Genomic DNA, 25,563 nt, shown 5'->3' on the forward strand with positions numbered 1-25,563 from the left:
ACACACACACACACACACACACACCAAAAAATATAATACACACACACACACACACACACCAACAACAAAAAATAAAAGAATATGAGCTCATTATCCAAAAGTCCCGAACCACTGACTCAATACTGTGCTACACATCTATTTCCTTCCAGAGCCACTTTTCATCCCTTACCACTCTGCTTCCTGCCACAGAGGCTGACAAAGCAAATGAATCCTGTGATATTGGGGGGCCTGGGCAGAAGGTCGGAGGGAGGGGAAAGTGAGCTTTCTGACTTTTTTTCTCAGAACACCCATTAATTTGTCACATTCTTGAGATAACATAATTTTAGAGAGGATCATTTTGGGGAAATTAGAAGGAAAAAAACCAATGAAGAGATCTTCATAATTACACATATTGAGAAGCAGAAATGGGCATTAGGAATACCACTACATTGTGTGAAGATGGACTCCCCACTGTTTTTTCTTTCTATCATATATCTGTCTTTACTCCCTAGTGTAGAAAAGACACTTAACAATCAAGTAAGAGCTTTAAAAAAGGTTTTACCCAGGTTTACCTTGTATCCATTGTCTTCCTTGCGATTGTGAGATGCAGTAATCATCACGCCTGCAACTGCTTTGAGCTCCTGGACTGCATATGGCTGAAAAATAATATTAGCATTCCACTATGCTTCCTAACCATTCACACATTTGATAGGAGAGTACCTTTGACTAACTGAAGAAAGCATTATGGTATAAATGACAACACCTCATCAACTCCAGATTTGTGAGTGGGGTCCAGTTCTAAAATGTGACTCAAGAACCATTCAATTATTAGACTGGCCTTTCTCCTCCATCTCCTTTGGTTTAGTTTAAACATTTGTTATCTTTTTATCCACTTAACAGTTATAATTTTTTTTACCTATACTGTATTTATTATGCATACCTTTTAATTTATTTGTGCCTTTTTTTTTGTCAGTTGTGGGGGTTAAACTCTGAGCTTGGGCACTGTCTTGAGCTCTTTAGCTCAAGGCAAATGCTCTACCTCTGAGCCACAGTACCACTTCTGGTTTTTTGAGTGTGCTTTATTGGAGATAATAGTCTCAACAGACTTTCCTGCTCTGGCTGGCTTTGAACCATGATCCTCAGATCTCAGCCTCCAGAGTAGCTAGGATTACAGGCATGAGCCACCGGCACTTGGCACCCTTATTTTTGACCACTCTTTCCAGAGTTTTTTTTTTTATTTCTCTAGAGAGCTAAATTTTGACTCTATTAGTATCTTCCCTTCCTTTCCTTCTCCATTCTATCTTCTCTTTACTTCTTTTCTAATCTCATCCTTTCTTCCTCCATCCCTTCTTTCTCTCTTGCCTTTTTTTATATTGGGGTTTGAATTCAGGACCTCAAACTTGCTTGGTAGGCAATTTAGTACTTGAGCCACATCTCTTGCTTTTTATTTTCTATTTACTTATTTTCTTCTTATATCTTACACTATGTTATTCTTTTTACTTAACTTAAATTTACTGTTTTTAACACAATCATACTAAAGGCTTAGCTCATTTTGGATAATGAGCTCATATTCTTTTATTTTTTGTTGTTGTTGGTGTGTGTGTGTGTGTGTATTCTTATATTTTTTGTTGTTGGTGTGTGTGTGTGTGTGTTGCATAATTTTTTCTGTTTGTTGACTATGCTTTGCATAGTCCAAATTTTGAATACCACATTTTTGTTAAATAATACCAGTCCCCTAACATGTTCAAACTTCAGCTCTCACTATGAATATAACATATCCATCATGGCCAATGACTAATCATCAGTCTTTTTTTTTTTCGGTAGTGGGGCCTGAATTCTGGGCCTGGACAATGTCCTTCAGCTCTTCAGCTCAAGGCTAGCACTCTACCACTTGAGCCACAGCACCACTTCCAGCTTTTTCTGCTTATGAGGTGCTGAGGAATCAAACTCAGGGCCAAGGATTAATAATGGCCAAGGATCGTCCCTCATTCCCAAAAGGGACCACAAAGATTTTCACAAACACTGATAATGGCTGTCTTTATGACAATGAACCTGTATTAAAACACGGATTGTCTACAGTTCTTCATCTCTGTTATATTTTCCTTCAATCATGAATTATTAATGAAGTATATTTTAAAAGTTCCAAACAGAAGAGGTTTTATGGACTTTTTAGCTCTAATTTTACTGTATCAGTGCTTAGGTATATGGCTTGAAAAGAAGTCTTTTATATTTGCTGAGACTTCCTTTGTGATTTGGCTAGTAATGATGTGCATGCTATCATCATTGAAAATAGGATTTTTACATATATAACCCAGCTCAAACTGGCTCTTGGTATGTACAAATCTACCTATAATTGTTTGTGTCAGCCTCCAAAATCAATTTCTGAAAGTCCACTCATGTCTGAATTTGTCATCTTTTACAGATCCAGTTATTTTATTTTTTTTGGTGCTAGTCTGGGGCTTGAACTCAAGGCCTGGGTGCTATCCCTTAGCTTTTGTGCTCAAGGGTAATGTTCTACCACTTTGAACCACAGGGCCATTTTTGGCCCTATTTTTGTAGTTAATTAGAGATAAAGAATCTTATGGACTTTCCTGCCCAGGCCATCTTTGAATAGCAATCCTCAGATCTCAGCCTCCTGAGTAGCTAGGATTATAGGTGTGAGCCACTGGCACCCAGCCAGATCCAATTCATAGATGGTTGAAATGAAAATAAATTCAGAACAGAACGTGTTTCCCTTCCTTTAGCTCCTCATGTCACTCAATACAGAGCCATGCACATGACAAAAATTGGAATCTTAGTTGATTTGAGAAATCTTTTTCAGGGCAGCAAACTAGCACAAAATACTTACTACAAAAGGTGTAGGAACATATCTTGAAAAAAGGTAAACAGGAACATCTCTAGCCAGCAAGACTGCAGCAGTGAGTTTAGCAAGCCTAAGGGGAAAAAAGAGAAGGCTTCACTTAGTTTTTAGCTTAATTTTTAAAAATAATCTTTTTTTTTTAATTTTATTTGTGAACATACTGTACAGAGGAGTTACAATTACATGGGCAGGATAATGCGTACATTTCTTACCAAGCATTGCAGCCTCCTCCTTTGTTTACCCTTCACATCCCTTCCCAGCCTCCCCCCTCCCCTTAAAAATAATCTTAAACATGGTAATTGTTTCATGTAAGTTATCTGAATATATGGTAGCTTACATCTTGCAATAGGATAAGCTGGCTTCTAACTTACGACTCTCCTGCTGAATCTCCTTTGTGCTGGGATTAAAAGCATGTACCACCATATCTAGACAACCCTTCTTAAAATCACTGATTATTTAAGCTGTACGCACCATTTGAAAATGTTAAGTAAGATTTTAATGAAAGGGATGTAGCTCAATGATAGATCACCTGCTTAATATATGCAGGGCTTTCCATCTATCCCCAGCTCTATGTATACCAAAATAAAAACAAAAAAAAAACCTTTAAAAACTTAAAAGAGCTTAACAATGAACTGGATTAACATTATAACTCAGGCTCCAGTTCTATAATCCTAACTCCTCAAGAGGATGAAAGAGGACTGGAGCAGAAAAGTCTGAAAGACTCCATCTTTAATTAACTATCAAAAACTAGGGCTGGAGGTGTGGCTCAAGTGGCAGAGTGCCAATGTGAGCAAGTGAGAGAGAACATGAAGCCCTCAGTTCAAGCCTGGTACCAGGAAAAAGGAAAAAGAAAAATACAACAGACACTATAATACTTTTACTCTTGTTCATTTTTGATGGCTTTTGAACTATAAAATAAAACCTAACAGGTAATAAGAATGGAGCAAGTGAAATAAAATAAATTCTAAATATACAATTACTCTCTGAAAAACAATTACTCCCTTATATTAATGGATCAAAATTATCAAGTTATGAAAATGCTCTAAAATGAAGCAAAAATTATATGAATACAAGCTACATAACTACTCATAACTTTACTAAAAAATTAACATTATACTATACACTAAGATATCATTTTAAATGTGAACTCTCTTATATTTCTTTTTTTCTAATCTTTAATTTTTTTTTTTTTGCAGTACTGGGGTTTAAAGTGAGGCTTCATGCTTGCTAGGTAGGTACCACTTGAGCTGTGTCCTCACCTCACCTGTCTTTTTGTAAAATTTAAAGCTTATCTTTGAAACTCTTTTGCTCTAAATAAACTGCATGTAATCATATTTCTATTTGAAATTCTTCTGTTTCAGAAATTCTACTATTAGCAAATGAAAGAAAAATCAAATGCTTTATTCCACTCCTCCTTCATCTTTGAAACAATAATAACATCATACCTTTGGCTGCTGCAGCTGCTAGTTACTTGACCTCGAGTGTCATATCCAACAACAAAGCCTCTCTGCTTGAAGTCTGAAAAACATCTTTCTAGATATTTGTACATTCCCTGAAGCAAATATATGCAAAAGATTAGCTACTGGTAAATGCTTGCATTTTAATAATCCCTACCTACCTACCCCGTCTTTTTACCAGTACTAGGGATAAACCCAGGGCCTCAAGCATGTTAGACAAATACAACTATTGCTATATCCCAGCTCCAATGATGGCATTGCATAAGATTTTAAAATCTCATAGCTTTTGCTGTTGTACTGTTTATTGGCTCCAGGGAACTGCCTTCTGCCTGTATGCTCAGGCTCTCTAATGTGGGAACATTTTTGCTTCATCTACAACGAGGAGATGACAAACATTTCTTGGATTTTCAGACATACTTAATACTACAGAAATATCAATTTAGTACTCACTAAATCCAATCCAAAACATAAAACATGAGGGGAAAAATGGAGCATTAAATCAATAAGTTAAAAAAAAATTGCCGGGTGTGGTGGCTCACGCCTGTAATCCTAACTACTCAGAAGGTTGAGATCTGAGGATCACGGTTCAAAGCCAGCCCGGGCAGGAAAGGCTGTGAGACTCTGATCTCCAATAAACTACTAGAAAACCATAAGTGGCACTGTGGCTCAAGTGGCAGAGCACTAGCCTTGAGCTGAAGAGCTGAGGGATAGCACCCAGGCCCAGAGTTCAAGCCCCATGAACCACACACACACACAAAAAAAAAACCCAAAAAACAAAAATCAACAACAACCAAAAATCCCAACAAACGTTAGAAGAGTCCAAATTTTGACCATAAGAGATCCTTTCTAAATCATAAGACCAAAACTAACCCAAAGATTTGATCTATTTATGACAAATATGTTACATCATCACCATAGTTCTCCAATATTTCTTTCTTTCTTTTTTTTTTTAGCCATTCCTGGGGATTGAACTCGGGGCCTGGGTGTTATCCTTGAGCTTCTTTTACTCAAGGCTAGTGCTACACTACTGAGTCAGAACTCCATTTCCAGCCTTTTTAGTAGTTCAAGTATGATAATTTTTCCCAATAGAGATAGATTTTTTAAATAGGCCAATTGGGTTAGTTTTGCCAATTTATTTCTGATGAGAGTACTGTTTAAAACTGTAAAGGGCCTTATTCTCTGCTGTAAGAATTCATTTTATTTTATCCTCTTCTATCTAGAGTCTGAAAAGGGTTAGGCCTTAAGACAGATTCCATGTGGTTTTGAGTACGAGAAAATTCAATATATATATATAAACTGAATGAAAAGCATTTCTGACCAAGGACTAGAAAAGAGATAGGGATCGGGCAGAGACGGAGGCACATATCCTACCTATTGTTTATTATCTCTTCTCCATCCATTATACTTACCTTCAATTCTCTTCAGAGGAAGGCTAAATATGATTTACCACTTGGTAATACTGATTACAATTATGTCTACTGAGATACTTTATAACCCAGAATTATTTTTTTTTGGGGGGGGGGAGTCCGGTCGTGGGGCCTGAACTCTGGGCCTGGGTGCTGTCCCTCAACTCTTCAGCTCAAGGCTAGCGCTCTACCACTTGAGCCACAGTGCCACTTCCAGCTTTTTTCTTTTTGCTTATGTGGTGCTGAGGAATCGAACCCAGGGCCTCATGCATGCAAGGCAAGCGCTCTACCACTGAGCCACCTTCCTAGCCCCCAGAACTATTTTTAGTGTATACTAAATGTATTATTGGCCTCAAAAGTATAACTCTTAAAGTAGTAAAGATGATTTGCTGGGAAGAGAAAAAAACGTGTTTCCAAAATGCTAGGCATAAAGATGGAGAAAAATTACAACTGTCTTAAAAGAACTCTCAAATGGATATGAAAAACCATGTTTAAGTGAATATTTTAAACTCAATTTTCTAAATATTCTGGTTAACTTTCCCGAATAGCATATGCCAAAAAAGTAATAATCTTCCTAGGTCTGTTTCTTTAGATTAATTAGATATGTCAGTATTCATTTCTTGGTTTAAACTGCAAAGTAACACTGTCAAGAAGTTGACATTATCAGAAATAACAATTATAAAGTTAGTTTATGGCCTTGAAGATAGATAATTTACTTCTAAGATGGCCTTGAGTAAGACCAAAGGTCAAATTTGGTCTACACTTTTTACCTACATGAGAATACCTTTTTGGACAAAATGATTTCTTTTACTTATTTATTTATTTTTGGTCCAGTCGTGGGCCTGAACTCTGGGCCTGGGTGCTGTCACTCAGCTCTTCAGCTCAAAGCTAGCACTCTACCACTTGAGCCACAGCGCCACTTCTGGCTTTTTTCTTTTTTTGCTTATGTGGTGCTGAGGAATTGAACCCAGGGCCTCATGCATGCAAGGCAAGCGCTCTACCACTGAGCCACATTCCCAGCCCAAAATGATTTCTTATTTATTTTTTTTGGGGGGGGGTATGAATAGTATGTTTATTTCTGATTCTATCTCCACTGAAAATTATTTCTTTTTTTATTGTGAAAATACTGTACAGAGGGGTTACAATTACATGGGCAAGATAATAAGTACATTTCTTATCAAGCATTGTAGCTTCCCCCTTTGTTTCCCCTCCCCATCCCATCTTCCTCCCGCCCCCCCCAACTCCCCTCTCCCCTCACCAAAGTTGTAAAGTTCATTTTCGACATAATGACTTGTAGGTCTCATTGTTGCAATGGGTCCACCTGTATCCCTATTTAGCCCTGTATCCCTGTTTTTTCCCTTCCCCTCCACAAATTATAATTTTATTAAAGAAAAGCACTAATTTATATAGGCTTGGTCCCAGCCTATGGTTCTACTGGAAGGTGGAGGGAACTTTAAGAGGTGTGTCTATTTGAGGAAGTTAATCATTGGAGGGATGCACTTGAATAGAGGAATGGGACGTTAGACCTTTCATAACTTTCTTCTTGCCTTCTTAGCTCCCATGAGATGACTAGCTTCCTCCACTTCATACTCTTGCCCAAAGGCAACAGGCCTAAGAAACCATGGGCTGAAATATTTGAAACCATGAGCCAAAATAAACCTTTCTTATCAGTTCTCAGGTGTTTTTTGTTTGTCAGTTATGTGGCTTGAACTCAGGGCTTGGGTGCTATTACTGAGCTAGCACTCTACCACTTTGAGCCATAGCGCCACTTCCAGTTTTCTGGCAGTTAATTGAAGAGTTTAATGGACTTAAAAAATAATAATTTATAAAGCAAGATAATGAAGTGAGAAAAGGACATATATAATAGCTATATATCATACCTGTGTTGACTGTATTACTGTAAGGTCATTAATATAACAAAACCCTGCCCCCATGGCAGATCGAAGCCCCGCAGTTCCAAAAGTCATCCGGCAACAAAGACGATCTCGTAGTTCCTTGTTCATCCCATTCCGTAACAGAGTCTCAATCTGCTCTTTTGTTTTGGGATTCTATTAAAAAACAAAACAATACAAAAAGATAATCAGGATCAAGGGTTTTAATATCAAACCCTCTGAGAACACAATGTAGACTCAATGTTGTATATTCAATAAGATAAGGGAATATTCAGAATTTTAAAACAAGGTACCTAAAAGGTGCTAGATATTAGAGTATGTTTGTACTTGTAAAAACATAAAATGTATTAATATATAAGCTAAATGGAAGTTTTCTGGTTATAGTAGAAATTAAAATAACTGGAGTACACAACCAAACTAATGAGAAGACACACAGATAATCTACTAACTATAATTTTAATCTGCTCAAAATTGATGAATATCTATATATCTATATAGACAGAGATACAGAATCTATAGATAAAAATCTATCTACATATAGGTATCTACAGATATCCTAGAGTCAAAGAGTTTACATTTTAAACATGTCACACACACTAACAACTATAGCATACATAAAAATATGAACAGCCATTAAGAGAAAATTCTAACCAATGACAATTATCTGAGCTACAAACATATTCCCATGTCTATTATATGACCAGAATTGAAACATAAAAGAAATTTGAGGAAAGCTATTTAAAAATAGGCAGGACAGCAAAAACTGAATGGGGTTTTGTTATGTAGACAGTTTATCTGGTATTGTCATATAATTAGTGACACTTTAGCTGGGGTGGTCTGTCAGTGATTTTTTATCAAAGTATTGAACTACACATGGCTTTTGGCTCACAGATTATTCTGTCCACAGCAATGACTTCACTTCACATGAACAAACATTTGTCCATATGTGAGCATCAAGAAACCAAGATTTATAGAGAAAGCCTAGTAGCACGAAGCTAGTACTGGAGATTTAGACAGGATTGAAACCCAGGTTAGTCTGGTTCTATAGCCTAAACCATCTTAACAAAATAATTTTATCAAGCAGCTAAATAATGCTTCCAATAATAATTTAAAACAAATTGTGTTAAAGCAAAACAATATTTGTTTGTACTATAGCTATGTAAACAGAAAATTGATCTGCCAGACATAAATTCAATTAGTTTATTGAATATACTTCCTAATGTATAATTGCACAGATACTAGAACAGGGCCTAAGAATTCCATTCCCTATTACGAATCTAAGCAGCCAATACTAACCTAATTTTTGCTTATCTTAAAAGTTGGTGAGAGAGAAATAAAAATGTATAGAAAAATCATGACTCATTACACAAAAAGTAAACTTGTATGATAAAAAGAGCTAAACAACTATAATAAAAATCATTCAAAATCAATTTTAAATTGAGACTTCTCCAGAACTTAATAGATAGGTATTAAATTACATGTTTTTCACAAACCTTAAAAATATAACTTAAAAGCTATTTATGTGATTGGGTGTGGTAATACATACTTGTAATCCTAGCTACTCAGAAGGCAGAGTCAGAAGAATCATCATTCAAGGCAAGCCAGGACAAAAGTTAGCAAGAGTCTATCTCAAGAACAAGCTGGGTGTGGTGGCATACACCATAATACCAGCTTCTCAGGGGCTAAGGTAGGAGGATAATGGCCCAAGGCTATCCCATAAAAGAGCATGAGGCCCTTTCTGACAAAAGTATTTTACTGTTGTTGTTGGTCACTTGAATTCGGGGGACCTGGACACTGTTCCTGAGTTTTTTTGCTCAAGGCTAGCGCTCTACCACTTTAAGCCACAGTACCACTTCCAGTTTTTTGGTAGATAACTGGAGATAAGAATCTCATGGACTTTCCTGCCTGGGCTGGCTTTGAACCAAGATCCTAAGATCTCAGCCTCCTGCGTAGTTAGAATTACAAATGTAAGCCACTAGCACCCAGCCTGATAAACAAATTTAAAGCAAAAGGACTGGAGGAGTGGTTCAAGTGGTGGAGTACCAAACACAACACAAGGCCCTGTGTTAATCCCCAGTACTTGCAAAAACAAACAAAGCTATCTATAGCCATAAATATTTTGTATTTTCCATTCAAATAAATGAAATTACATTTGTATTTTATTATTGCTAAAATCTTGAAATCACTATAATTTAAATAAATTGATATAAAGATCTAAGAAACTATAAGCAAATCATTTTATTTTATTTTATTTATTTTTTGAGTCCGGTCGTGGGGCCTGAACTCTGGGCCTGAGGGCTGTCCCTCAGCTCTTCAGCTCAAGGCTAGTGCTCTACCACTTGAGCCACACCGCTACTTCTGGCTTTTTTCTTTTTGCTTATGTGGTGCTGAGGGATCGAACCCAGGGCCTCAGGCCAGGGCTTCAGGCATGCAAGGCAAGCACTCTACCACTGAGTCACCTTCCTAGCCCTAAGCAATCATTTTAAACTGCAATTTCTATGCCAAATCTCCAAGATAATAAATAAAAGGGAAAACAAAAGGGCATACAGAATATTTTAACTTCTATAAAAAGATGCATGTGTATATTTATTTAGCATCCAGACACATTCTATATTAAAAAAAGGAAAGAGAAACTAAAAATAGCAATTACCTCTAAAGGAGATATCAGGGACAGGATCTGAGGCACTAAAGTAGCTTTTTATATTTGTTATATTAGCTATGATATCATGGGCCTATATGTACTTTACATCTCACAAATTGCCCCCCTTTTCTTACCCATAGAGAGCTATTAGTAAGACCTGAAGCTATAAAAACATAGATTGAGGGGCTGGGATGTAGCTCAGTGGCAAAGCACTTGCCTAGCAAGTGTAAAGTCCTGGGTTCGATCCCCAGTACCAAAAAAGAAAAGACAAAAAAAATACAGTTTAAAAAAATAGATTGAAGCTTTCTTACATAAAAATGCTTGTTTACTCTCTAAACATGCTCTCATTGGTAATTCACTCATTACTTAAGGAGAATAACAGCAAAAAATAGAAGAAAATTGTTCAATAGATGTCAATTCTTTTAAGAAGTATTTCTATCTCTTGAAAATGAACTATACAATTTTTGGGTGGGATGGGAGGGAAAAACTGAGAGAAAGCAAGGGAAAGGGTGATACTGTCTACAAAGAAATGTACTCTCTACCTGACTGATAAATTGTAACCCCTCTGTACCTCACCTTTGTAATATCAACAGAGAAATAAAAAAACATCTCTAAAATTATTATGAAGGTTAGTGGGAAAGCTATTTGATTTATATACTTTTGGAATATACTTACTGACCTATTGCACAAAATGAAATTAATTGTAAACAGTTTCAATCTGAAGTTTGCTTCTAACTAGCATTTGTTAGAATCTTAATAATTTTAGTATCCCCCCAAAAGAAATTCTACAGAATATCTAAAGAGATCTTAGTGACTACTAGCATTTTCTGTACTTGATCAGTAATAAACCTAATTTTTAGTATGAAACCAGTAAGTTAAATAATACAGAACTAAAATCATGCATCATTTTCAAATGTTACCTGTATAACAAAAATTTTCCCTTATGTTCTAATCCTATGGAGTGCTGCAACTTTATATGGCTGAAATGAAGAAAAGAAAGTATCTTTTTTTTCCCATATGAAGAACCATGAGGTCAATATTCAAAGAGATTATAAAATACTTTTTTTTTAAAAGACACTTTAAGTGCAGGATATAGTGGCTCAAGCTTGTAATCCTAGCTACGTGAGAAAAAGAGAGGGAGAGGTCCGGGAATGTGCTTAGTGGGGGCCAGGAATATGTCTTAGGGGTAGTATGCTTGCCTAGCATGCATGAAGTCCTGGATTCGATTCCTCAGTACCACATAAACAGAAAAGGCTGGAAGTGGCACTGTGGCTCCAAGTAGTAGAGCACTAGCCTTAGAGAAAAATGAAGCTCATGGATAGTGTCCAGGCCCTGAGTTCAAACAACAGGACACAAAAGAGAGGGGGGGGATGGGGAGAGGGAGAGAAAGTGAAGGAAAGAGGGAGAGGGAGAGATACACAGTTTGAGACCAGCTTAGGCAAAAAAAAAAAAAAAAAAAAGGTGAGGTTTGGGCTGGGAAGGTGGCTCAGTGGTAGAGTGCTTGCCTTGCATACATGAGGCCTTGGGTTCGATTCCTTAGTACCACATAAGTAGAAAAAGCTGGAAGTGGCGCTGTGGCTCAAGTGGTAGAGCACTAGCCTTGAGCTGAAGAGCTGAGGGGCAGTGCCCAGGCCCAGAGTTCAGGCCCCACAACCGACAAAAAATATACAAATAAAAATTGTGAGGTTCAAATTGTGAGATTCCATATCAACCATTTGCTGGATGTGTTAGCACGCACCTGTCATCCTCAGTGACAAAGGAAAGCACAACGGAGGCTGGCCCCAGCATAAAGCAAGCCCCTACGTCAAAAATAACCATGGCAAAAAAGTGGTTGGAGACTTGGCTTGGCTGAGTGCTTGCTTAGCAAGTTCAAAGCCCTTAATTCAATTCCAATTACTGCCAAAAAAAAAGACACTTTAAAAATATATACAAGTGTTTCTCTTAACAAAGTTAATTTCTTATAAACTTTAATCCATGTGGAAAAAAAATGATACTGCAGGTTCAAATCACATCAATACTACTTGTCATCAAATACAAGTACCAGCATTCACTTATGAAGGAACTTTTTTTTTTACTTTTGCAAGCTTTTCTATATTGTGCTCATAAGGACTTCTGTATCATTTATGTGTAATAAATATAAATATATATAAGTGTAAAAATAATCAAGTTTGCTAATGAAGATTTTACCATTATTTCTTCCTGCATATTTTAAAAACCTAATATTTTTAACAACTCCTACAACCTAACAGCTTTAAAACAATCCAAGCTATAAATTTCATTATTTAGAAAATCAGAACATATCTAAAAAATACAATACATATTGTTGCTAGTCATCAAAAGTAATTCTTCAGTAACACAAATACAAGTAATATTGTAAAATGATACTGTCAAATACTTGCATTTAAGCAATATATATATATCAGTTTAATATAACTGGAGAAAAAGAAATGAAAATTTATGTCTAAATAAAAGCTAAAGTAGGCCATGCACAGTGACTAAATGAGCCTGTAATAAAAGCTACTTGGGAAATGAAGGAGGATCAAGATTTGAGGTTGGCCCATGCACAAAGCAAGACCCTATGTCAAAAATAACCAATTTAAAAAGCATGGTTCAAATAGTAATGTATATGCTCAGCAAGCCCAAGGCCTTTAGTTTGAAGCAATGTTCCTTTCCTTGTCCCTTGAGTTATCATCAGCACAGCCCTGTTTAAACTTTTCAACAACTCCCACCCCAAATATCAAAATCAGTTTTACACAGAGATAATATGTATATGTTTTTTGTAACTTTAGGCTTATTGATATATAGTATATATTTACATAATTAACAGTAAATTTTACCTTTTTAAGTATTTGACTTTTTCACAAATGTGTAAAGCTGCATAACCAATACTGTAAGACACCTGTAGTTAGCAATACAGGATTGAATATTTCAAAAAATACATCAATAGAGAAGATCTCATGCTAAATATTCTTACCACAGCAAAGTAAAATGAGAAAAATAGAGAGTTCCATGTGCCTATGTTTTTGTATTTGGAAGTCCTTTTAATACGTACGGATTTATATAATCCTTTTCATTGGGAGTTCAGAATTTAATTGTTCTCTTACTGATGGGTGGTGATACTGTTTGCTTCTTGAGTGCCTCCTCAAATGTCCAAAAAAACTCAGCTCCCAGGGTGGCACTACTGGAGAGTGAGGGTTATAAAAACTTTAAGAGGCAGGGCTTAGTAGGTTTTTTTTTTTGTTTCCATTTTTTTATTGTGATTAAGTAGTTACAAATTTCACAGTATTGTGGGATAGTGATGCTTAGTTAAAGTCACAAACACATTCTAACTTTCATGGAGCAAATTATCTGCCATGTTCGATAACACTTATGAGTTCTATGAGCTTTGCGATACAGTTATTTCTTCCACATTGGGTGATATGTACATTTCTTTTCTTTTGCATAGCATCAGCTGTTCCCTCTTTCCCACTTCTTCCCTCCCTCCCATTGCTGCTATTGAGTTCTTTAGTTCATTTTGGGCAATGTCCAGTGCAGCTGATGGGTCCGGCTGTTGTATGTTTTCCCCTGATTCCCTCTAGTTCTGTGTCATCCTCCTGGTTTCCCTCAAGTGTGCACATATATATTATATATGTGATCAGCAGCATGGGGTTATTTAGTAGTGATTCGACCAGATGAGTGGAAGTCCTTTGTTTCTTCTTATAGGTTTTGAGATCACTGAAAGGATGCCCTTGAAGGAGACTGTGGGAACTAGACTTTGCTTTATTTTCTTTTGCTTCTTAGTCATGAGGTAAAGAGTTCTGCTTCATGTAGTGTGGGCCATGCAGGCCCAAAGTAATAGAAACAACCAGTCATAAACCAGAACTTCCAACACTGTGAACTCAAATTAATCTCTTTTCTTTATAGGATAGTATCTCAGGTATAGTGATGGAAAGCTGACACTCAGAATTTTTTCCTCATTTTCACTTGCATAAACAATGAAATATTTTAGCTCAAAAATAACACAAGAAAATTCTGAAGCAGAAACACAAAATAACTACTAACATCAAAGAGATTTTTTTTTTTTTTTTTTTTTGCCAGCCTGAGGCTTGAACTAAGGGCGTGCACACTGGCCCTGAGTTTCTTTTGCTCAAGGTTAGCTCTCTACCATTTGATCCACAGCACTACTTTTGGCCTTTTCTGTGTCTGTGGTACTGAGGAATGGAACCTAGGGTTTCATGTATGCTAGGCAAGCACTCTACCACTAAGCCACATTCCCAGCCCCAGAGTTTTGTTTTGTGTTGCTTTGTTTTAACAAGGTTAAATTCTAGTTAGCTGAAAACTGGGACTGGATCTTTCACTTACAATATTAGATTCATCATACTCTTTTTGGCACTAAACATGACCATTTCCAAATTTGATAAGATATAATTCACTTTCAATTATTTAGTGCAAAATATCCTATGTAGGCCTAGAAGTACTCCTGCTCCTTGTTTCCCTGCGTTTCTCATCAGCATATCATTTAACTCTCAACACCAGAGGGCAGCAGTCTCAGTAGTAATTAGCACTAACCTGAAGAGCAACAGACTAATGAAAACATACTGCTTTAGTAAAATCAACACTCAATTACTAATCAACCTTCTACTGTGGAGAAGTAGCTTTAAAAAATAGATATAAAATTAAGATCAATGAAGAAGTCAATCAGAATATTTCTCTAAAAGGACTGATTCCAGGGAGGGACCATGAAAATCTGACCTAATGGCTTATAATATTTATATTAATCTTTTGTTAGTCCAGTGTATCTTTTTTTTTTTTTTGGTCGGTTGTGGGGACTTGAACTCTGGGCTTGGGCACTATCCCTCAGCTCTTCAGCTCAAGGAGAGAGCTCTACTGCTCCAGCCACAGGACCAGTTCTGGTTTTCTAGTGGTTTATTGGAGATAAGAGTCTCACAGTCTTTCCTGCCAGGGCTGGCTTTGAACTATGATCCTCAGATATCAGCCTCCTGAGTAGCTAGGATTATAGGTGTAAGCCACTGGCTCCTGGCTTTGTTAGTCCAGTGTATCATACAAGTAATATCTGGAAGAGTGAACTGATGACAAATTTCTTTTTATTAGGCTATCCATATTCCTTTGAATATTAAAAAAAAAAAACAGAAGAGAACTCTAGATCAAAGATGCCTCCAAACTGGCTCTCTAGTAAGAAAAAAAAACCCTTCTGAAAGGAAAAACAAAAAAGGCACAAGGGTCTCCAAATGATAAGCCAAAATAGCTACTCTACCTATTTTGAAAATTATCAGGCAGTAAAGGAAAGACTTTTTTAGTGGTTAACTGAAGATGAGACTCCCCTGGACTTTCCTACCTGAGCTGGCTTTGAAGCTCAATCTCCAGATCTCAGCCTCCTGAGTAGCTAGGATTACAGCTGTGAGCACTGGTGCTCAGTCAAATAGATATTTTCTTAAGCTTCATCAATTACTTAAAATCATGCCTGGTTTTAATTTGCTACATTACTGGACCATGACTTACTTATTCAGGCCTGACCTTTTCCTTTTTCTCTTCCTCCTCTTCCTTTCCTTTTCCCTTCCTTTTCTTTCCTTTTCTCTTTTAGCACTAGGGATCAAACCCAGGGCCTCATCCATGCTAGAAAAGTGATGTACCACTAACATGTATCCCAGCCCCCTTTCCTTCCTTCTTGCTTATTTAAGCCCACTTACCCTGACTCTTTTCATTCCTTCCCTGATTTCTACCATGGAAAAATACCTCCCCTCCTCCCCTCTCTCCCATCCCTTCCTTGCTTCTTTCCTTTCTTCCTCTTTTCCTTTCTCTCTCTTTCTTGGGCATGTTGTTCACAGAATTAAGTCCATGGACTTTGCCCATGTAATTGTAACCCCTCTGTACAGTATTTTCACAATTAAAAAAAATCTCATGGAATTTCCTGCCTGGGCTGGGTTCAAACCAAGATTACAGGCATGAGGCACCAGCACCCAGCTCAACTTTAACTTGAATCTGGTGGAAAGGGGGTGAGTAATTACTTTGTTCCTTAATTTCTTAGAGGTAATTCATTCTTGTTTTTTGTTGCTTTTTCACAGAATCTTTCCTTACTCAACAGAATAATTCTCCATTTTTAATTTAAAAATTGCAAGGTCTTAAGCTCCCTAATTTATCTTGTGTGTCCACTACTTTTTTTTTTTTGCTAGTTCTGGGGCTTGAACTCAGGGCCTGAGCACCATCCCTGAGCTTCTTTTTGCTCAAGGTTAGCACTCTACCACTTGGGCCAGAGTGCCGCTTCTGGCTTTTTTCTGTTTATGTGGTACTGAGGAATAGAACCTAGGGCCTTTTGTATGCTAGGCAAGCCCTCTACCACTTAGCCACATTCCCAGCCCTGTATCTTTATTTTTTTATGCACATTGTTTTCCTCACATAATTCAATCCTTGATTACTGACATCTGCAGCTTTTTCTGGAGACTAGGTTTTTTTCTGGCTTCATATAGGTTTTTTTCTGCCAGTCTGTTAAATTGAATGCCAACTGAGAGTAGTTCTGTGCCTATGAGTTATTGTTCAGCAGACTTTGCTATCACCAATTATATGAACTTTCAAAAGAATTAACTAAAAGACTAGTAATCTAACTATGAAATTTTAAAAGTAGATGTGGTTTATGCCCTAAGGGCTCATGCTGAAGGGCTGGTCCTTGGTGTGGAGGTGTGGGGGTGTGGAAGTGATAAGACCTTTAAGAGGTAGGTTTACTAGGTACCAGGGCTCACACCTGTAATCCTAACTACTCAGGAGGCTGAGATCTGAGGATCCCAGTTCAAAGCCAGCCTGGGCAGAAAAGACCCTGAGACTCTCCAATAAACCACCAGAAAACTGAAAGTGGTGCTGTAGCTCAAGTGAGAGAGCACTAGCATTGAGCTGAAGAGCTCACCCAGGCCCAGAGCTCAAGCCCCATGACTGACCAAGGAAACAAAAAATAAAATAAAGAGAGATAGGCTTGGTGGAGGTACTACTCTGGGAAGGGAATGTTGGTTTTGTGGAGTGCGTTCCCATACAGTGAGTTATTATTAAAATAAATAAATATTTAGAAACACAAAGCATTGCCCTCTCTGATCTCTGGCTCCCTGTCACACTATATGATGCTTCTTGGATGCTATCCTCCATGTCAGCAACAGCCTTGAGGCCCTTAGTAGAGGCCAAATAAAAGGGGCTACCTGATCTTGTACTTGCAGCCTACAAAACTGTAGTTAAGTAAACTCTTTTTCTTTCCAAGATATTTACTAAGGCAACATAAAACAGACTAATAAAGGGGACACAGAGGAAATGAGCACCCACTTTTCATAGCACAGATCTATACTTGACAGATAATACCTAAGTCATAAATTTAAAATAGTGATACTAGCATATTACTTGACCTTTTCATGGTAACTATAAAAAAATGAATAAACAGTATTAAAAATGGCTTCTCAAGAGCAAAGAGACAAACAGCACATGGTCTCCCTGGTATGTGGATGTTAAATCCAAAACATAAGGAGATACGATGAAGTAAACAAGACTCGTGAAACAAAGGACCTCCACTCTTCTGGTCCTATCATTACCAAATGACCCCATGCTGCTGACCACATATATGGTATATATGTGAACATCAGAGGGAAACTAACAGAACATAGAAATAGAGGGAAATGGGAAAACATACAACAGTGGGACCCATCAGCTGCACTGGACACTGATCAAAACAAACTAAGCAACTCATGGTAGCCATGGGAGGAAGGGAATGAGAGGCAAAGAGGGAACAGCTCACACTAAACAAAAGGAAAGAAATGTATATATCACCTGATGTGGAAGAAATAACTGTTTTGTCAAAGCTCATAGAATTCACAAACTTTATACACCACGATAAAGACAATTTGCCCCATCTGTTTGTGACTTTAATTAAGTATCACTATCTCACAATACTGTGAAATTTGTGAAATTTATGTAATCAGTTAATCACAATAAGGAGCAAACCACGGAAGAGAAGATGAAATTAGGATCATTGTTTTCTATTATAATCCCTTCTGCTATACCTCTTTAAAGTCATAGCTTGTATTTATTAAAAATAAATAAAGATAAATTCAAAATAGGTAGAAACCAAAAAGAAAATTTAAGAAATTTGAAAAGAAAATTTAATTTTAAAAAGGGATAAAATTTAGGTACTTATGTATGTGTACTAAAGTTCTTGGATAGAAAGATAATATGGTTGCCAAGGAAACCAAAGCAACTATTCACCAGCAAATTCAGTTCCTGTAAAAAAAAAAAAAATCCATGACCATTTATTTTGCTGGCTATTTTACCCTATTCCAGCTTCAAAAAAGCCAATAAAATGACTTTAATGAGCTCCTTTAAGGTTGGTTTGTAACATCACTAACATTTACTAAATATCGTTATAGATGGGCTGGGAAGGTGGCTCAGTGGTAGAGCACTTGCCTTGCATGCCTGAGGCCCTGGGTTCGATTCCTTAGCACCACATAAGCAAAAAGAAAAAAGCCGTAAGTGGCGCTGTGGCTTAAGTGGTAGAGCACTAGCCTTGAGCTGAAGAGCTGAGGGACAGCGCCCAGGCCCAGAGTTCAGGCCCCACAACCGGACCCAAAAAAACAAAAAAAACTAAATATTGTTATAGAATCTACTATAATGATAAGACTGGAATAAGAGTTATATGATCTATGTTCTAGTCTTGAATCTTTTACTAAAAAAAAACACATGCCCTTTTCCTTGCCTAAGCCTGAGTTTCTTTACTTGTAAGAATGGGAATAACTACTTCCTACTAGTCTACCTACAAGATTTAATCTCAGTAGAAATTAAAATACCACAAAAGTTCAAGGAATAAATACTAACATTTCCTCCCAAATTAATAAAGCCATATGAACTGTGTATTCTAATGAAGTATTAGAAAAGTGTCAATAAATAATGTTACACAAATTAATATTATAGAAACAAAATTAGGTGGCAGATCCAAGATCCAATGTTCTACAAATGGGTAACTTGCCTAACTTCTATGGGTATCCACAATAAGATTGACTAGATCAGCTTTTTTTTTTGGGGGGGGGGTCCGGTCGTGGGCCTGAACTCTGTCCCTCAGCTCTTTACCTCAAAGCTAGCGCTCTACCACTTGAGCCACAGCACCACTTCCGGCTTTCTTTTCTGCTTATGTGGTGCTGAGGAATAGAACCCAGGGCCTCACGCATGCAAGGCAAGCGCTCTACCACTGAGCCACCTTCCCAGCCCTAGATCAGCTTTGTGGAGGTATTTCAAGGGTATATTTTCCGTCATATTATAATTTAAAACATTCATCACCTTTTTGTTCAGAACTATATTTTGTTTGAAAAAATCTTATATTGTTAGGTGTTTGAAAAATCACTGGCTTAGATTAAAGGCTTTGTTTTTAATTTTTAGGCTTCTCATAAAACTAATCTGTCTTCAACTTCATATTCTACTCTTTCCTAAAACAGACCTATATTTTGAGATGAGTGTGCTTTACTATTATTTCTTAAAATGCCAGGATCAATTCCTGCCTCCTCATTGTTGCTTTAGCTGGCTAAGCAGCTATGTCCTGTATACGTCCCACTTCCCACCCATTGACCCATACAAGCTTTGCCACTGCTTAATATCTTCGATATACAAGTGCTTACACAAAATTAAAATCAGAATGTATCAGAAACAGAACACAACTGTCAATGTTTAAGAGAACCTGCTTCTAGGCCAGCAAAATTTGCCTTTAATTTGACAATGCAAAGGAGGTAAGAGCCTTAGTCCTAGAGTACAATGGTGTACAAGCTGGGTGGGGGGGATGATGACGGATACCTTGATCCATAGACGTACTAGATTCTACTGGTAGGACATTCCCTCACAGAGATGGATTCATTTGCTAGTTACAGGCTTTCTTTCTTTTTTGGCAGTTAATTGGAGATAGGAGTCTGTTGGGCTTTCCTGCCCAGGCTTGCTTTGAATTGTGATCCTCAGCCCCCTGAGAGGCTAAGATTTCAAGTGTGAGCCACTGGCACCTAGTTAACAGGCCAATGCTATTAAATGCTTATATATTTGTGACCCTCTGTGATTTGATTTTACAATCATCAAAAATCTTCTAATCCTTTCACTTCTTTTTATTATACATACCTAAAATGTCTTGACCAGAATCAAATCTACCTATCTATTATATGTAAAGCATAAATTAATAAAATAGCATTTTAAATGAGGCAGTGATTTTTGTGACCTTGAGTAAATAAGTCCATTCTGAGACATATTAGACTAAAAGCCTAGAATTTGGAGCTCAGATCCTGGACTGGTAAATTTACCAACAGAAATCCATCTCATGGACACTACGTGGAGTAATACTGATTGCCCAGTAAACCTCATTATCTTGCATTAACACTTGCCTACGTTATTACTTGTTCAAGGCCACTAAAGACATACTGTGCCTTTCCATGATGTGATTTTCACTATCTTTCCAAAAATTCTTTTTTTTTTTTTTTTGGTCAGTCATGGGGCTTGAACTCTGGGCTTGGGCGCTGTCCCTGTGCTCTTCAGCTCAAGGCGAGCGCTCTACTGCTTGAGCCATAGCGCCACTTCCAGTTTTCTAGTGGTTTATTGGAGATAAGAGTCTCAGGGACTTTCCTGCCTGGGCTGGCTTTGAACCATGATCCTCAGATCTCAGCCTCCTGAGTAGCTAGGATTAGGGTGGAAGCCATTGGGGCCAGGCCCAAAAATTCTTCTCTATGTACCCTAAACTACAGCAGGGTCAGACATGTTAACTACTTAAGCAAGTTTTAATCTTTCTGCTTGCCACTATCCTCCTCTCGACAATAACAAACCTAAATTTTAATAAATTCTGAAAGTTCAACACCTTTTTTTTTTTTTTGGAATAGGGACTTGAACTCAGGGCCTCCAGCTCTCTTGGATTTGTCTGCCTAGGCTGGCTTCAAACCTCAGATATCAGCCTCCTGAGTAGCTAGGATTACAGGCCTGAGCCACAAGTACCCAGCTCCAATGAACACTTTTGTTTATGAAGATTTGTACACAAGCCACCAAGGTTCAAGTTAGTAATTTTGCTGACTACAACAAATAGCAGATTACTATGAGATCAAGTTACAACTTATTATATGCCTCACAGGTCACTAAGAATTACCAGCAGCTGGGCACCAGTTGCTTATGCCTACTCAGGAGGCTGAGGTCTGAGAATCTCAGTTCAAAGCCAGCCTTGGCTGAAAAATTCATGAGATTCTTATCTCCAGTTAACCAACAGAAAGCCAGAAGTAGAACTGTGGCTTAAGTGGCAGAGTGCTAGCTTTGAGCAAAAAAAGCTAAGAAACAGTGCCCAGGCCCTGAGTCGAAGACCTAGGACCAGCATATGCACACAGAATCAGCATAAATTTCTTAATAGGAATTAATCAGGTGTCAAATTCAGTTTCTTTTTATTAAAACACACTGTGCTGTCAGTGTATAATGGAATAAATGCTAGTAGTCTAATTTATTATTTTATATTTCTGCACTCTAAATTTCAGGGCTTTGGGACTTAGCTTAAGGACAGTATCAATTTACACCAGCTACACATTTGTTTCGCAATTAAAAATATTCTCTCATTGAGAAAGGAATCAGTGAAAAAATCATTTTTATTAAATAATTAATACAATTATTAAATCTTCTCTGTTAAGGATACTTATTTGTTCTCTATATAATATTTGTGAGCCTTTCTTTTATCTTTCTATATTCTGTGAAGGTCTCATCTTTCAATCTCCCACAGGATTTTAGGCAGTGCCTTGTAAGGCACTTTAAATACTAAGAATTTCTCTTCCATATTCAATGAAGGTGCTCCATGTGATTGCTACATATAGTCCATCTTCTTATAAAGTCTTCTTCAACCATCTCAGTCTGCAGATGACTCTCACTTTTTAACTCCCCTAACAACTGACTACCTGTAAAAGCTATTATTGCCACAAAATTACTCCAACTTATCTTTTTATGGGTATTTTACTTTTCAAAATATTTTTAATGTATCTCAACTATTACCTACACATAACATGGAAAATTATTAAATGACAATTCATTCTACCAACCTTTAAAAAAATAAATTAGGACATTCCTTAGAAAAAATATAGTCAAAACTGGCTTTTGGCACCAAAAGAGAACAAAAAGAACCACACTATTCTGAGTGTGGTCCACACTCAGCAATATTGGCATCACCTGAAAGCGCACTCTTAGACAAACTCCCAGGCTCCACCCAGGCCCCTGCAAGAGAATTTGCATTTTAGTATACCCAGATAACTTGTAAGCACTTTAACGCTTAAGAAGTGCTCATTTAAACTCTAGAATCATAATTGAGAATATTCAAGATGCATATGACTCAGTCACACCAAATACTTCATTGTTATTGCTTATTTGTTCTTCCTTATCTGCTTATGTGAAGGCTTGTGAAGGACAGGAACCCTCTATCTTCCTCAACACTAGTATTTCCTGATCCCAACTAGGGGCCTAGAGAATTATCCAGTACTCAGCTTTTACATGCATGGATGACTGAACAAAATAAAAATGGAACTGCTTGAAAAAGCTAATTATTTAGGAGCTTCTTTGGCACCACACGATTTCACCTGATTGTAATACTAACCCTTCAATTCTCTATTCACCTTTAAAACGTGTTGCCTTTTGAACTTAAATGTATTTCATGCACTCGACAAAGCCCAAGCTTGGATTACTGTCTTGTTTTCTGTTGGTGCCTCGAAGGGTCTCTTTTACAAGTGAAGAAGCTGCATGTTAATTTTGGCGTTCATAGATCCATCCATAAGCCCGTGCTAGGGCTAGGGATGCTAGAAGAGGAAGAGGCAAGGCAAAAACTATTCTGAATTAAGGGTATCCTATAAAAGGTGGAAAACACGATTGAACAGGATACATGCAGAAAGAGGATAACTATTAGCAAGGGAACGAAATAAAGAGTTAAGGGAACCGTTGCCTTTCTCAAGAGCAAAAGGTAATACTAGAAAATAAAGCCTGGTGACTACCTAGCGACCGAAGGTGGAAACACCAGCACAGCACCAAAGCACATAGCGGTTAGAAACGTCCCAAGGGTGCCAAAACCACGCTTGGGTTTGCAGAGAAGGAAGTCAAGGGAGAAAGGGGAAAGGAAATAGCTCTGCAAAGCGTATGTATAACTTGCAATGACGATTAATTGTTTTTGAGAACGAGACGACACGCACCAGAAGGGAATTAAGACGAAGGGGGAAGAACACAAGTTGCAAATTCGGCGAAATACAAAAGGAAACGACTAGATTAGACCCTGCCCTGCCCAGCCCAGGCTCAGGTGGGTGGCAACGCCCGGCTCCGCTGGCCACCCCCCCCCATCCCAGCCGTCTCCCCCCGGGAGCCTGCACAGCCCTGGGTGGGCACCGGAAAAGGTGGGCTGCGTGCGGAAAGCCCGGGCCAGTGGCGGGTTGGCCAGGTACCCACCTTGTCCCAGCGGAGCCACTGCCCGACGGCCGTGTCTAGCTGAGGGTCCCCGGTGCGGTAAGGGGCGTGGAGCAGGTTGGAGTTCAGGTCTCCCTCTGCGTTTTCAGCCATGGCAGTCAGAGTGGGGGTTCGTGAACCTGAGAGGCCGGCGAAGATATCGAGTTCGGGGGGAGGAGGGGGGGCCTGGGCGCGTTCACCAAGGTCCGGGCGCCCCCTCCTCACTGAAGGGCATCAGAGTCCAGCGGCTGCGTATCAGTGCCAGCTCCCGCGACTTCAGGGAACCTGGAGCCAGAAGCTGATGAGGCCGGCCGCACCCCAACCGACCAGGTCCGGGTCTCCCGGCCAACTGCCTGGGGCGGGCGTGTGGCTGGAGAATAACAACAGTCCCAGATGTCTGGGTCGCGGCCGCCGCCGCCGCCGCCCTCGCCGCTCAGACCCCGCCCCCGGCGCTCCGGCCCCGCCCCTTCCCGCCCAGGCCGGCTCCGGTCCCCGCGGCAGCAGGCGCGCGCCCGCGGCTCTGCAGCTGCGCGAGCTTACGAGCCGGCGGGGTGCTGAGGGAATGGTACAAGGCTCTTTTTATTTCCTAACTTGCCTTTCATCGGACATCTTTCCTTTGTTACTGTCCCCCACACTCTCATAGGTCTTTTTCCTTGGCCTGCTGCTATGACGGCCACCCCGAAGCGGCGCGCCCCATGCGCGCTTTGAGGGTCCTCCGCGGGCGCATCTTCTGCCCCCACCTCCTCGCGTTTGGTGTCGCGCTGGGAGAGGGGCGCGTTGTCTCATGGGAGTTGTAGTTCTTTCCGTTCCTCAAGGCCAGCGGAGGCCGCCTGGACTACTCCCAGCAGCCCCTCGCGCTTCCTAGCCACAGATGGGAAATTCTACCCCGAGGCGGCTCCCTGCCTCCGCGCCTGGTGTCAGTTCTGCTACGTTCTGTGGTGTTGGTTAAGATAGACGAGGTCTGACACAGTGAGGAAACAACTGGTATTCCTTCAGGGCTCTGTGGTAAACGAGTCTTGCAGTCAGGTAGGTGGGCGTGTTCCATCCCTATTTTGCATACAAAGAGACCTCCGAGATGTGCACCGAATTTTCTGGGAGGCAGGCCGAGTTCATGAATCCCGGACCTAGTGTTTTAGTCCACCCTCAGGAATCAGCTGGCAGTTCCTTTTGCTCTGTTGCCAGGGGAGTAGAAAGTAGGGGGAGCAAGACTGCTAGAAAATAGATAAGGATGCTGAAAATGGAAAGTGTTTAATGGAAAAATATACAAGCGTCCTAAGATAAAACAGTGCAGGAGAATACGAAGGAGAAGAAGAGGAAGAGGAAGAAGAGGAAGAGGAGGAGGAGGAGGAAGAAAGGGGGAGGAAAACGAGGATTATTTCCATTTTAGACAGCCAGATTCTTTCTCTTCCTCCTCCTTCTCCATAGAAATACTCTTCATTTTCCCTTCACCATAGCCTTTCTCTTCTATGGAATGTCAAGTCACACAACTTGAAGTCAGGGAAATAAATTAGTTGCCTACCTGTCTACCATCCAGCTACTCCTCTGAGTTTTCTTACTGTGGCCATCTTGGCAAGAATTTTGGCCAAGTATCTTACAACTCTCCTAAGTCAGCTTTTTGTGTGTGTGTGTAAGAGCATAATAATATTGATAGCATGGCTGTAGACTAACTTAAATGGTCTGAGTGTTATGAAATTCACAGACAAAAGCTATAATAAAGTCAAAGCATTTCTTTTCTTTAAAGCATCATTTACATTGATTGTAATACAGTATAATCATGTGTGAAGATGTAACAGTGAAATCCCTCCCCAATACAGCTAACATAAGCCAATAAAAAACAAAGCGTAACTTACTACAATAAAATACAAGCTACTAAGGTTCAAAAGGATTGTAGTGC

At 38.9% G+C, this 25,563-nt stretch overlaps 1 protein-coding gene across 1 annotated transcript in view; it reads right to left on the minus strand.

Moving 5' to 3' along the window:
- Pgm2l1 (phosphoglucomutase 2-like 1) overlaps window positions 1-24,060 on the minus strand; it is a 37,189-nt gene extending 13,129 nt beyond the window's left edge. The window contains exons 1-5 of the mRNA XM_013014023.1: window positions 23,673-24,060; window positions 7,583-7,750; window positions 4,285-4,391; window positions 2,828-2,912; window positions 552-635 (exon numbers count right to left, since the gene is read on the minus strand). Coding sequence (XP_012869477.1) covers window positions 552-635; window positions 2,828-2,912; window positions 4,285-4,391; window positions 7,583-7,750; window positions 23,673-23,783 — 555 coding nt within the window. The 5' untranslated portion in view covers window positions 23,784-24,060. The remainder of the gene's footprint in view (window positions 1-551; window positions 636-2,827; window positions 2,913-4,284; window positions 4,392-7,582; window positions 7,751-23,672) is intronic.
- Between the last annotated feature and the right edge of the window lie 1,503 nt (window positions 24,061-25,563).

The sequence above is a fragment of the Dipodomys ordii genome, unplaced genomic scaffold, assembly GCF_000151885.1.
Source record: "Dipodomys ordii isolate 6190 unplaced genomic scaffold, Dord_2.0 Scaffold22, whole genome shotgun sequence".
Lineage (NCBI taxonomy): Eukaryota > Metazoa > Chordata > Mammalia > Rodentia > Heteromyidae > Dipodomys > Dipodomys ordii.